Genomic DNA, 13854 nt, shown 5'->3' on the forward strand with positions numbered 1-13854 from the left:
CCATCATCATGCTCCCTAGATCCAAAACAAGTGAGGGTACCATCAATATTATTCCTAGTCAACAAGTGGACCTGGTGTGGTGGCTTGAGGTGGGATGGTGACAATAGGTGCATGGAAATTTTGATGGAAGAGTCATAAGTATGAGTCCATTGTGTTTTCATTGTCTTCAGCATGGGACTTCTTGTAGTGTCCTTTTTTCTTTTGCTAAGTAGCATTACACCTTCAATCACTCCTCACTAGTGGAATCATAAAATGTAAAAGTGGTTTTATGAATCAAGGCAAAGTATCGTTACTTACAAATGGGATGAAAAGGAAATGATGCAAGAATGAGTATACGATATCCTTGCTTCAAGAATGATGCGATGGAACATCATTAAGGATATAATTTATAGGGGCAATCATATAATTACTAAGGAGAGGTCTAGGTTAGAATGTGAAAAATTATAATAAAAAGTGGCTAATGAAGAGGGGGTGCTTGTTGGGTTCCAATGAACTTCCATAGGATGGACTAGGGAGCATATAAGACTTTGACCAATAAAAGAATTTAAATAGCTTGATGATATAAAACATGTAGTCGAAGAGAATTAAAGGGGTATATGCGTATGGATGACGCGCAACAAGCATTTAAGCCAATCAAGGAAATTTTACAAAAGTTGAACTACTCTTAGTGAACCCTGTTCCAAATACACCAAATTAAATCTCTTTAAAATATGTTGAGACCAAATATGAATTGGGTATCCCATAACCCCGAACATGCATTCAATGGGTTCAACCTTTACAAAGATTATTACATTAAAAGTCAATAAACGAACAATTATTGCTTAAATGCAACTAAATCTAGTATTTATTATATATAATCGAAGGAGAGAAAGGAATAAGCATGAAATTTAGAACATTGCTCTATTTGTGAACAAGCTATTTTTTTTGTAAATAGCACTATCTCGAGATAAATTCTTGAGCGTTATAATGACATGGATCCACGTCTAACACTTATCCCCCATTTATTGCACAAATTCTGGTGGATAAGCACGAGACATGGGAAAAAAAAATTAAATGAAATGGAATAAAAAAAATTAATTTTTTTTTTTTATTAAAACACAACCAACCTATATATGTCAAGTCTTACAGCCTTCGCTCACACTCAATTGATGAGATACACCTATCAACACAGTATAGCATGAAAAGAAAATCAAAATATCTATATATTCACACCCAACCAAAAAAATGAAAATACCTATATATTTACACCCAATCTATAGCACTTAAACTGGAATTTCAACCAAATCCGTTAAAATGTCCTCACAGTGCCTATCTCTATTATCCAGCCAAGGTGCAGCAAAATGTCTCCACTTCATGATCCAGTTGATCTTCTCTTCTAAATTTCAAAATCGCTATACTGGCCTACCGAATGCATCAGCATGTCAAAATTTTTACACTGCCAAGAGACAAATAAGAGGAAAAAATATATATATTAGGGGAGGTTGGACTAACAATAGAGAAACAGTTCAAGACATGATCATAGGAGAAGAAACAGTAGAGTCAATCATTTAAGGACAATTAGTTCATTAACTAATGAATTTTCAGTAAAAACCACCTTGGGCACAGAGCCCTCATTAGATAGCACACTGCCAATGCATTTGAAGAAAAATACACTTTCCTGAGATGGAAAACAGGCATTTAGGACTTACACTATGTTTGGAGAGGCGTTAGATTTGGATTTGTATTGCATTTCGATAAGATGTAATATAGAATTATATTGAAATTTGTCTAAATCCACCCAAATCCAATCCATGATCCCAAACACCGCATTAGGGTCCTTGCTTTCTTTCTGCGTGAGGGGAAGTGCATGTGCATGCACTTGTCTGCATGCTTGTGTTGTGCATCGATGTATATGCAAGGAACAAAATAGCATGCCAAATCCAGCAACATATCCAGCAGAATTTATTATTATAAGGATGCAACTACCAAAAAAAACCATCTGTGATATTATAAAAATGAATAAACAAGTTAGGTAAAACTACTGAGATAATAATGTCACTAAAACATACTCATGCCTTGAAAGAAGCATAGATCCTACACATACCTTGTCATCTCTTATCCCCAAGCTAATTTCCATGAATACTCTTTTTATTTTTAAATAATAATTATAATAAAATATCTATGCACATTCACTTATCAAAGAATCACTATAACTGAAAAATCAAAATCCTATAGCAAGTTGGAGTTCAACAGTTTGGTGTATCTTTTTCCTTCCTAGCAACTTTATTGACAACTAATAGAGGATGAAGGGATGAAAAATATTAAAACACTAACCAATTCAATCATCTCTGAGGATCAACACCGTATGCCAAGACTAACATCTGAAGATGCACTGGCAGAAGCTGAGATGCAATATTTAGCATTTCCGGGACCCCACTCCAGATCAAACGCATGTTCCAAGTTTCTTCCCACAGATTCAACAGCAAGTGAAGTTTCTGGTTTACAAAGCAAACCATGATTTACATTAACAAATTCAGCCTTGTGAACATCTTCCCTGCTAGAATTACAAGAGATTGTCAGTGCAAGCATGGGGGTATTATCAGCATGGTTGGCATTACCAGGTTTTTTGCGAGTTCGCTTCCTTATAATAGATGGAATATTTTTGAAACTCAGCGCTGAATTCCTTAGTATAGATTCTGGACTGACACCATTAGGAGAGATACGGTGTGCAGTGTTAGGTGGAGTTGAACAGCAAAATGAACTGCCTAGGCCCCCACTTGGAAGACTACCATTTCCCAAAGCATAAGCCCAGTCCTTAAGCTGGTATGGTTCATAAGCAAGACAACCGCTATTTACATCACCTGAATGCAGGGAAGTTTCACTGACTTTGTGTCTCTTGCCTACTTGACCATTGTCCTCGACAAATCCAAAAATTGATACACTTGAAGAGGGACTCTCCAATTTGGTCCCAAGTTTTAAGTTGATCATGTCGGAGCCACAGCTGCCAGGCCCCTTGGGAGATCCAAATATTCTCCCAGAAGTTAAAGAAAGAGCAACCTCAGAAGGAAAACAATTTTTTCTGGTGGAAGTAGATCTATCCAAGGAAACATCATTAGAAAAGTCTAACATGGGCTCATAGCAAGCATTGTTTCTGCATGGTTTACTAGTCAAGCCACTAGTCTTAGCATCTTCTTCATCAAAGTGGAACCCATCTAGTGGAGTTACAATATCATTAGTCTCTCCTTTTGAAGACACGCCAGTTCCTAAAGAAATTGATTTTGATTCTAAACAACCTTCCCTGCTACTGGCATTTCCAAGAACCAAGTCAGTTGAACAAGTGTCAAAACTACAACCTGACCTTATTTCCTGATCAATAGAGACTGTTTCACCAATGTTCTGTCCCAAAATATGTCTTGATTCTAACTGGCTCTCAGCTCCATTAGCATTTCCAAGAACCAGATCAGTTGAACAAGAATTAAGACTATATTCAGAGCCTCCATCCAGAGTGAGAGACACCGTCTCCCCTGCACCCTGTCTCAAAACTTTAACCTCTGCACATTCTGGTCTTGTTTCACAGTTGAACATCTTGCAAGGAGTAGCACCATGCATATCCATAGCAGCACTGCGAGGTAAATACGAATCCAACCTCTTCTTCACTGAGCAATTCCAGTGATTTTTTATTGCATTGTCAGTCCTGTCAATTGCCAAAAGATTTAAATTATGAAAAGGTTATATCACATCAACAAAAAAAGCAAAAATAACTTCTTTTGACAAACAAATAGATTTAAATTATGAAAAGGTTATATCACATCAACAAAAAGCAAAAATAACTTCTTTTGACAAACAATTACATACAACCATTTCATGTACAGAGTGGATGCATTCAGTAAATGTCAGAATTTTACAATAAGCATCACAACCTATCAGTCAATAAAATAAGCAGGCAGATAAAACTTCCTACTTGATGATCCCTTCTCAGTAGATTCAGGAGATCACCAATTTGACATATAGATTTCCAATCTACAACATCTATTATATTTTGGATGAACACCCAAAATTTTAAAATAGGATATAGCTATTCAAAGAAAACCACACCCTACTCAACAAACACAAATAGAAACAATATCAAAACTCTAGAATCCCAAAGATTTAACTTCCACCCAAAATTTGCAGACTTGAGACAAAAGCCTTGTCTTTCAGGATTTGGTTCAATAATCAGTACATAAACCATCATAAGTTAGATCAGGACAAAAATACCTACATTAAGTTGAAATTACTGTTTTCCTCATTTAACCTAAAAGTTAAGAAAGGGCTCTCCCGCAATGGGTTAGATCATGCTGTGTCAGGAAATCTGCATTTTCATGCAGTTGTGAATTCAGAGTTGGTCTAATGGATAAAAGTCATCATTCATGGGAATGATCGATATATGAATTTATTGAATCCCTAAAAAGAAGTGGCATTAATCATCAATACAACATTGCATACCTTCCAGGTAGAAACCTGGCAATTTCTGCCCACTTATTCCCATAAATGTTATGGTAAAAGCAAAGAACTGACTCCTCTTCTTTAGTCCATGCGTCTTTCTTTATAGCTGGGTCCAAATGATTGTGCCACCTGAAAAATCATTTGCTGGACATCAGAATTCTTGTACCATCTTTATCACTTAAATGGGGAGACCCATTGTTAATGCAAAATATTTTATTGCAAAATTGTATTGCATTTTGGAAATTTTTTAGCACATCCATCTGATCTTATCTGAAAAGTCTCAAGACACTGTACAGCCTGTTCTGGACACTACAAAACACACTGCATTGAAAATATCAAAAAAGGAAATAAAAGAAATTCTTGACACATACTACACAAGTAAAATTTTCAGGCGCAAGGCATACTGTTCTTTCTGACATAAAAAAGGCATAAAACAAAATGCCTTGCCCAAAATTGGGCTCATCTAACTCGATGAGAATAAAGAGGATTAAAGATGGTGAAAGAAAGAAATAAAAAGAAGAACAGAGAGAGAGAACAGCAGGAACCAGAGAGAGAGAGAGAGAGAGAAGGAAGCTGCAATCTGATTCAAACAATATCAGTACATACACTAGCAAGTCCAGCGCTTAAACCACTAATACAACTAACACATATTTACAAATAAGACCCAACTAAACACATAATTACAAATACTAAAAGAAGTCTCTAAAAAAGTACAAAGAGGTCCTCCATACACATCTTTCCTAAACTTTCTTAAGCCTATGCCTAAAATCCATGTGCTAAATGGGTGGCCTAGGGGGTATAGGTGGTCCTCCATCAATTATTCATTTACCTTTTTTTACCACTTCAACCCAAGAAAATAAAAAACAATAATGATGCGTATGGTAGTAATAGGAATTTTTTTTGGGGGGAGGGGAGGCAGAGAGGCTATATAAAGTCATAAACAAAGTGGATCAAGAGCACAAAGTAAGAGGACACTTCAAATTCAAAGTCCTTTATTTTTTGAGGGATCTACTAGAGGCTAATTAGGCCTCAGCTACACAATGGGAGGTAGCCCAGCCCATCTCCCATCCCATTCCATAACCATACCCTTTCTTAGTTCTCACCCCTTCTCAAGGTTAGAAAGTAAAACCTCCAACATGGAAATCTCAAGCTCCATCTCCTTTCTCCACTACCATATGTGCTCCATGCGCTTTCATGCATACTTACAAATGAAAATTATGCAGCTAGTTTCAATCCTTCACCCCAGAAAATATTATGCACAATATTTAAGGGCAGACTTTTAAGGAATTAAAAGCAAAAACAGCACAAATTATATTTTGATGCTAGGAACAAAAAGGGTATGGAGAGGTAAAAATTTTGTTTAATTATTGATATGAACCTACTCACAGTTTTAATACTTTTATTCTTACTACAAGGCCCATTACCTCTTTAATGTACGGTGAGGGAAGGGGATATTGTTTAATTTATGACTTAAACCTATTAACTTTGCAGTTTTAACACCTTTATTCTTAATAAAGCCCCTTTACCTCTTTAATCTCTCTCTCTCTCTCTCTCTCAGCTGAAATTTTGAAGGACATCTAAAATTCCATGTCTGTTATCTTCCTTTTTTTGGTAGGTACTTTGATATTTCAAAACAAAATTCACAGGTATCATGATTTAAGAGAAATGGTAGAATTTCAAAGCATGATAATTACCCAGACCCGTGAAACTTCCCAAAGTTAAAACACTCTTACACAATTCTTCAGACCTCAAATTATCCAACTACCAAAATATCTTGTCAGAGATTGTACGAATAAAATAGAAACTAACACGACCAACCTTTCACGGCATTGCTTGCCTATGCGACCTGGTAAGTACTTTGCAATAACTGACCATCTCTTACAACCATATTTTTTTACCAACTCAATTATAGAATTATCCTCCTGAAAAAAACAGGGAACAGATCACAATCACACATCAGTAACATAATGAGGAACATACATCCATTCTATCTCCTAGCACTGAAAACTAGTAGGTTTTGAACACTACCTCCTTTGTCCATGGTCCTTTAACAAGATCAGGATTGAGAACCTTCCGCCAGCGATGCAAACACTGAACATCTGACCGTGTGTGAAAATATTTAGCTGTGCAAGACATAAACTAATCAAATGAAGACCATTAAAAAGGAAAGGAGTACTTAGCTGTTCATATCCAGTTTCTAGGCATATGTTGTCAAATTGTTTCCATTTTACGAATCATCATGAAGGGAAAAGAATTCAAAAGAACCATCATTCTATAATCATAAAAAAGGAAAAAATAAAACTGCCCAGAATAAGTAACTAGACTATCAAACAAACCACTAATACAAACCCAGGTCACTCGGGGTCATAATCAAACCTAACTAACTGGAAACCAACAAATGGCTGACAATAACCAATCTTGAAGACATTTTTCGTCAAAAAAGACCCAGTTGACCCTAAAAACCAAATTGATATTGGAGAAACCACAAGCATAAAGCACAAAAAAAAAAAAAGGCAAAGTAGCAGTTTTACCTATTTTCTTCCAATTCTTCCCATTGAACTTCTTGACTACATCAGTTAAAAGATTGTCCTGTCCATCAATAAAGAGCCAAAAAGTAAGAAACCATGCTGTTACAAGAAATGAAGAAGCTTGAGCAACTACAGGATCCAACTAACAAGAAGGAATAAAGTTCATCCAACAATAGATGAGCCAGGAAACTCAGGATTTCTAAAGATATGCACTGCTTGAATCATTTTAATGAACAGCTTCACAACAATTCAACCAGAAAACGTCAAAGGCCAATCAACCAATCTCCAGTTGACACTTCAAGGTTCAAATAGCTATGGACACCAATTAAGCTATTACTAATGCTTAGTATGATCAGGGTAATAAAAAACTAAAATACAACCAATAACCTCCAACTACCAACCTCTTCCTCTGTCCAGCCTCCCTTTGTTGAACGTCGGGTGGGACCAGTCATCCTCCTACAGAAAATAATAGCCAACATCATATTCACAAATCCAAATACAATTTTATGCAGGAAATAGTAAAATTGAAAAACAGAAATATTCTTTCAAAGGCTTAGGTCATCAGGTCATGACTACTTGGGAGAAGTTGAGGGAAAGTCATCAAAGACAGTTTGGCTGTCTGCATTCAAGAACAATATTGCAACTAATGTTACCTAGAACGTGGAATGGGAACAGGACCGCGGTAAGGAACATACTCTACAATGCGGAACGTTAGGGGTACACTTAATTAGATATAGTCATGAAAAAAGTGTATCCGCACTTATATATTTTGGAGAGGATGTTGATCTGTTTTGAAATCTAGAAGAGACTTTCTGTTGTGTAATAGACTAATAACAGCAGAAATAGAACAAAAATATCATAATTCCACACTTTTACCTAATAAAAAATTGTGTCATATGAACAATATTGAATTAGAACTTTGGATTGTTAGATTTAGTGTTCGGGAACAAAAATGTCCCTCATTTTGGAATGTTTGTACCAATATGTGGTTCGCCTAGTGTTAGCATTTTCAAATAACTATGATTGCAACTATATGATAAAAAGATTAAATTCAATATAAAGGCACCAAAAAGGGACAATAGGAAGACCAAGCAGAAAACAGGCCAAACAATGTCATGAAAATTAATGAGAGAACAGATGACATGGCCAACTCCAAGCGCTCAGGCTATAGAGTATAAAGATTTATCGTATGTTTGGTGCACAAGAACATAATGGGATGAAATTGGTCTTATATTTTTTTACATATCTCCCATGTAATTTTATATTCCCTCTGGCTCTCAATCCATTCCACTAAGTCATTAGTTCAATTGCATATGGGAAAATATAACCAAAAGATGGAAACTGATTACAGCAATAATGGATTCTCTATTTTTGCATGCAAATAGTGCCGAATGACCCACAAATGTCTTAATTAAGCATACAGAAAACCACTGATGCTTCATTGGACATGTTTCTGATATCTAAAATTCTGTAAGAAGAGATAAACAAAAATAAGGAACCAACTACAAGAATATCCCATGAGCTAAGAACTTCCAAGTTCCAGCTGTCAATACATTTAAAACACAAATATATATTCACAAAAAAAAATATATGTGCTTAAAAGGCATACCATTGAACAAAGGCTGATCAAGAAAAAAACATACCGTTGAACAGAGACAGTTGCCGGAGTAGCTGTATCAGAACAGCTGTTGGAGAATGTAGAACAAATAGAGACTCCAGCTTCTTGGGATTCATCCACCTTTAACTCCTCCTTTTTAACCACACCCATGGCCTACACCAAATCCGTTTCGCAATTCCAATCACTAAAACTAAGCAGAAGCCTTCAATCCTGCTGCAAGCAATACCAACATAGATCTTACCAAAAAATCGAACCCAATTGACTCAAAGTGCACAACAATCCCATCTGTAAATCCGCCTAATTGCCCGTTCAAATGCTAACAAAATGCAGGAAGCAAAAGAAAACACAATAGAATTACAGAAATCCTGTGCTCGCAAACCGCGTCACCAAAACCCTCCATTCAACCGAGCTAAGATCAGTTATTCAAGTTAGTTAAACGGAGGCCTTCATTTTTCAAGAACCAAGACACATGAGTTTCAAAATCTCTAAATTTCATTTTCTTTACTAGGCCAGTATTCTCAGTTTTCAAACCTCGCTTTCATTTACATATATATATTTCGCAAAAGACCAACTATTTCTCCTCGGTTTTCCGGCAACCAAACAGTTTCTGAAAAAGAACAATGCCAGAAATCAAAACGAACAACGAAACGACCTCTAGGGCTCCTCACATCCGCATCCTCATTCATAATTCCATAAACAAAAGTACAAAACACCGTAACCGCCGACCACAACAAAACAGAGAAGAAGACGACGACGATGGAAAGAATCAAAAAATGTGATAACACAGGAGAAGCTATGAATCACAGAGATTCGCACAAGCGAAACTAACCTTGCATTCGAAGCCGCGGATGAGACCTGGAGATGGATGCAGATTAGGTTACAGAGAGAGAGAGAGAGAGAGAGAGAGAGCGGGAAAGCGAGTGAGGTTAAAAATGGGGGGGAGGTGCGGAAGAGACTTGAATGGGGAAGTGTAACTGGTGAGTTCGATTTGCGGCCCTTTTAAAAGGCCTCTTTAAAACTTCCGTTACAAGGTATTGCTTCGCTGTTTTAACGGCGAAATTAACGGCCTCCCCTTCCCCCCATAACCATAGCGTCTGTTCTCTCAAACCTCCGTAGTGGTTTGTGTAAGGTGATCTAGGCTTGGATCCAGCAGATCCCCGCCCATTTATTATTTCTTAGCTTTTATTTGTTTTAATGACAAAAATAGAATTTATTGTTTTAATATTAACTATTTGGGTGTTTTTTTTTTGTCATTTTATTTTTCATTAGGGGTAGACTTGGAAAAAAGAAAAAAGGCTTCTGAATTTCCTATTTACTGAAGTAAAGAAAATTTAGAGCCCTTGTAAGTGTACAAGGTTAGTTTAGTTGGTCTCCTCCCAAATGGGTTTGCATAAGGAATGAAAAGACCCAATTCTCCTTTTCTCTTTCCTCTTTCCTCATTGTGTGGTACTTCTCGTTAGGATTTTTTAGTCTTTTGAATGATTAGTCTAGTTTAAGATGGAACTAAATAACTTTAATAGTTTATTAAAATTACTATTATAAATTTTAGTCACAGAAACAAATACACGATATTAGTTAGACATTCTAATGATTAAACTTTGTGACATTTGTGTTTCAGATCTTAAACTTAAAATAACAGGAAAGGTATGAATCCATTTAATTATAGAAAATTTATCTTATAATTTTAAATTTTCAAAGAATTAATAAAAAAGAATTATTTATTTTTTAGTTTTCTAAGATTCTATTTAAAAAAAAAAAGAAAATAAGATATTTTTATAGGTGTGTAAAATATTTTTTATTTTTTATTTTTAAATTTAAAATAATAATTAAATTTTGTTTTTATTTTTTTTCAAAATTATAAAATAAATTAGAAATATTCAAAATAACAAAAACATTAGAAATTTAGAAAGTAAACTATCATTTTTACATAAATTTGAAAATTGAAAAATTCATGGAAAAAAATGAAAAATTCATGGAAAAAAAAAACTATTTTCCACAATAAATTGTGTCAAAACTTGTTATTTTTTCTTTCCAATACAAATGTTGCAAACTAAAGAACAAGCTGTTTTTTTTTTTTACAAAAAAAATAAGAAATAAATATTATTTTTCACTACTAGCAACCGCTATAGAATGACACGTGTACTATCTCTAATAAGATAGTCTAGGCTTTGTAGGGTTTCACTAAAAATTATTAGAAAAAAAAAGGTACTATTTTCCACAATTAATTGACAATAAGGGATGTAGTGTCATACAAACGATCTCGTTTTAATAAGGTAGCCTAGGTTTATGTGAGGTTTCAATGAACTAAAAAACTATCATTTTCTTTTATTGAACCGGCTCTATACTTGTTTTATGAAAATGTCCTCCCTTATGTTGTCTTGGGGAGCATAAATTTCAAAATTTAAATTTGAATTTGAGTGAATTTAGATAAATTTCAATATAATTTTATATACAAAGTGAAAAGACCATTGCTCAATGGATAAAAGTTATTATAGGGATAACAGGTTGATCTTCCTCGTATCCAAATCTAATACAATTTTGATTCCAAAACCTCTCCAAATATAGGGTTAATGGTTTTATTTATGTTGTCCTTTCGCTTATTTGAAGGAATATTGATGTAGGACTTCTAAGTAGTTCTAGTCCAACGATTGACCTTTTTTTGTAGCACACACACAATATCACAATTTAAGGGAAGAATTGATTTAATCAAGCATGAACATCATAAACATATTATAATGATGACAAGTTGTTGAGATTTTGAAATCGTGTATGATTTGTTTTAAAAGCTCTTAGTTGATCTTATTCAAGCAATCAAGTTCACTTTAAAAGATGTTATATTAGAAGTCTTGGATCACAAGTCCTAGAATACAAATCAAATATTTATAAGCACAATACTAGCAAGTATGTTCATATTGAAAATTTAGGAGGATTCAAAGAGAATGAACAAGGTTTTCAATCAAGGATTCAAGTAGAGTTTCAAGGCTTACAAGGGAATTTTAGGGGCTATTTTAGATGGTCACATACAAGAAATTGAAACGAGCTTACCAAGAGGTTCGGAATGACAAACACCAAGGCACATGAGTACCACGAACAAGCTTATTGATCCTTAGGAATCTTGAGACAAGAATGAAGCTTGAGGAAGGCTGTGATCGTGAGCTATGAAAGAGAAATGGGGTATGGAGTGTTGATGATGACGATGATGTGGTCGCAGTCTCTCGCCACTCAATCTCTGGGGAGATGAAACATAGCCTCACACTACTCAATCACAATGAGAGAAACAAGATTCACAAGCTCAAGCAAAGGCTTCTTTAAATTCATAATGCAAAGACCCCTTTTACTATACAAGTGATGACATATTTATGTCCTTACATGAGTATGCACATGACTCGCACATAGATTCTTAAGAGATTAAAGATAATACAAAAATAGAATAAAACATTTAATACATAGATAATGAGGTTCCTAGGAAATAGTTTGTCATAGGAAATAAGTGCCTAGGAACTAGAATAATTATGATAGTGGTACTCAATCACAAGGAGAGGAACAAGTTTCACAAGCTCAAGCAAAGGTTTCTTTTAATTCATAATGCAAAGACGTCTTTTACAATACAAGTGATGGTGTATTTATAGCCTTACATGAGTATGCACATGGCTTGCACATGAATTCTTAAGAGATTAAAGAAAATACAAAAATAAAATAAAACATTTAAAACATAGATAATGAGGTTCCTATGAAATAATTTGTCATAGGAAATAAGTGCCTAGGAACTAGAATAATTATGATAGTGGAGTCTAGGAACTTAAAATGAAATGAATGATTTTTGAAAGACCAAGACTATTTGACGTACAAGTTGTCATCCTCTTTTCAAGCTAGCTTCCAAAAGAAGCTCCAATTGTGAGTCTCCCTATGTAGTGGCTAAATTCAAGGGAGGGGGGAGGGCTGATTTTGGTCCATTATTTCATGGATCTTCAATTGGTTTTCAATTTTATGCTCCAAAGCTTAAGTCATTTATTTCATTTTTCAAGCTCATCTAATGTAAAAGTTCATTAAGTGATCATTTGGGCTTGAACTTCAAAGTACCTGCAAAAAAAGATCACATCTGATATACCTCAAATTAATACTCATAAAAAGGAAAAGAGTTACGAATTATTGGCCTTACAAGGTTTAATATCTTGTTTTGATGCTAACAAACAAGTAAAACTTAACATGCTTTGTTTAAGTCATGTATTTTTCAGGACTCCATGATGAATGCAAGGTTAAAGAATTCATGAATGTTTGTACTTCAAAGAAGGATGATTATATAAAAGCTTGAGGCATGGATTAAAACTTGAAGATCATGAGAGCATTGATATTAAATAAAAAGCTTCAAGAATGAAAGCCCAAGTGATCAATATGGAAAGCTCAAAGAAAGATGAAGCAAGCATAAAGACCTCAAGGAATTCAAGGATTGAAAATTTGAAAGAGTCTAAGAAATTTCATGTAAGTACTTCAAAGAATTTCAATATGGATGCATGAAGCTTTTAGGTTAATTTCTTGGACCTAGATACCTTTGAACCTACTTGGAAAATATTTTATAAGGTCAAAGATTGTTTCAAAAAGATTAGAATCATTTTTGGAATGAAAAGCACCAAAAAGATGATTTCTCAAATACTGTCAATTTTCTACATCAGCATTGATGTACATTTTTCTCCATCAAACAATCTTTATTTTTAAATGTGTTCAACATAAAAGTTAGCTTTCATTTGACACCAAGAACGTCAAATTTGGAGTTACACATAAAAAGTTATGATCAAACGACTAAAGGGTGCTCGAAACTGACAGCCTAACAAACGACTGTCAAGAGCTGGACAGCCGACTGCTAGTGCACTTTGAGACGTCTGTTCGTGTTTGGACAACCGACTGCCACCTTACTTTCCCTTTGGTTTAACTGGACATACGACTACCAAAAATGGACAGTCATCTGTCACGTGGTTGTTTTGAATTTTTTCATAACGGTCAAATTTTTAAATGAGGTTGCTTGGAGCTCAAAATTTGTGAAAACTTGGGGAATACTCCAAGTCACTTGGAGATCAAGTTATATACCTTTCAAAGTCTATAAATAGGCCTTAAATATCATTGAATCAATGGCACAAAGAATTCAATTCAGCAAAAATTCAAAATCTCTCTCAATTGCTCTCAAATTCTCAAGGCTCTCTCTTACTCTCAACTTGCATGAATTCAGCTGAGTTTTTGCTGATCTTCTTC

General features: G+C 34.8%; 1 protein-coding gene across 5 annotated transcripts; it reads right to left on the minus strand.

The window, feature by feature from the left end:
• Positions 1 to 1066: 1066 nt before the first annotated feature.
• Positions 1067 to 9558, minus strand: LOC131163822 (uncharacterized). 5 transcript variants are annotated; one of them, XM_058120601.1, is made up of 10 exons: positions 9440 to 9558; positions 8636 to 8820; positions 7394 to 7448; positions 6996 to 7053; positions 6493 to 6587; positions 6283 to 6386; positions 4465 to 4593; positions 2598 to 3673; positions 2314 to 2474; positions 1067 to 1435 (listed from the first exon to the last, which is right to left on the minus strand). In XM_058120601.1, exons 2-9 carry the CDS (start codon positions 8758 to 8760, stop codon positions 2335 to 2337), a joined length of 1782 nt encoding a protein of 593 aa, XP_057976584.1. In that variant the 5' UTR covers positions 8761 to 8820; positions 9440 to 9558; the 3' UTR covers positions 1067 to 1435; positions 2314 to 2334. The 5 variants fall into 5 exon arrangements, with proteins under 5 accessions (XP_057976584.1, XP_057976583.1, XP_057976581.1 ...); XM_058120600.1 differs by having other exon boundaries at positions 8636 to 8823; positions 9440 to 9545; XM_058120598.1 differs by having other exon boundaries at positions 2314 to 3673.
• Positions 9559 to 13854: the final 4296 nt, after the last annotated feature.

Source organism: Malania oleifera, chromosome 9 (assembly GCF_029873635.1).
Source record: "Malania oleifera isolate guangnan ecotype guangnan chromosome 9, ASM2987363v1, whole genome shotgun sequence".
NCBI lineage: Eukaryota > Viridiplantae > Streptophyta > Magnoliopsida > Santalales > Ximeniaceae > Malania > Malania oleifera.

What these genes read in the sequence shown, in the direction of transcription:
- LOC131163822 (XM_058120598.1), bottom strand. Translation starts at nt 8,760, where the DNA reads ATGGGTGTGGTTAAAAAGGAGGAGTTAAAGGTGGATGAATCCCAAGAA. An exon ending in AAGGACCATGGACAAAGGAG is followed by an intron (nt 6,387 to 6,492) that starts GTAGTGTTCAAA and finishes TGTTTTTTTCAG; the next exon opens with GAGGATAATTCTATAATTGA. An exon ending in GGCAAGCAATGCCGTGAAAG is followed by an intron (nt 4,594 to 6,282) that starts GTTGGTCGTGTT and finishes ATGATTTTTCAG; the next exon opens with GTGGCACAATCATTTGGACC.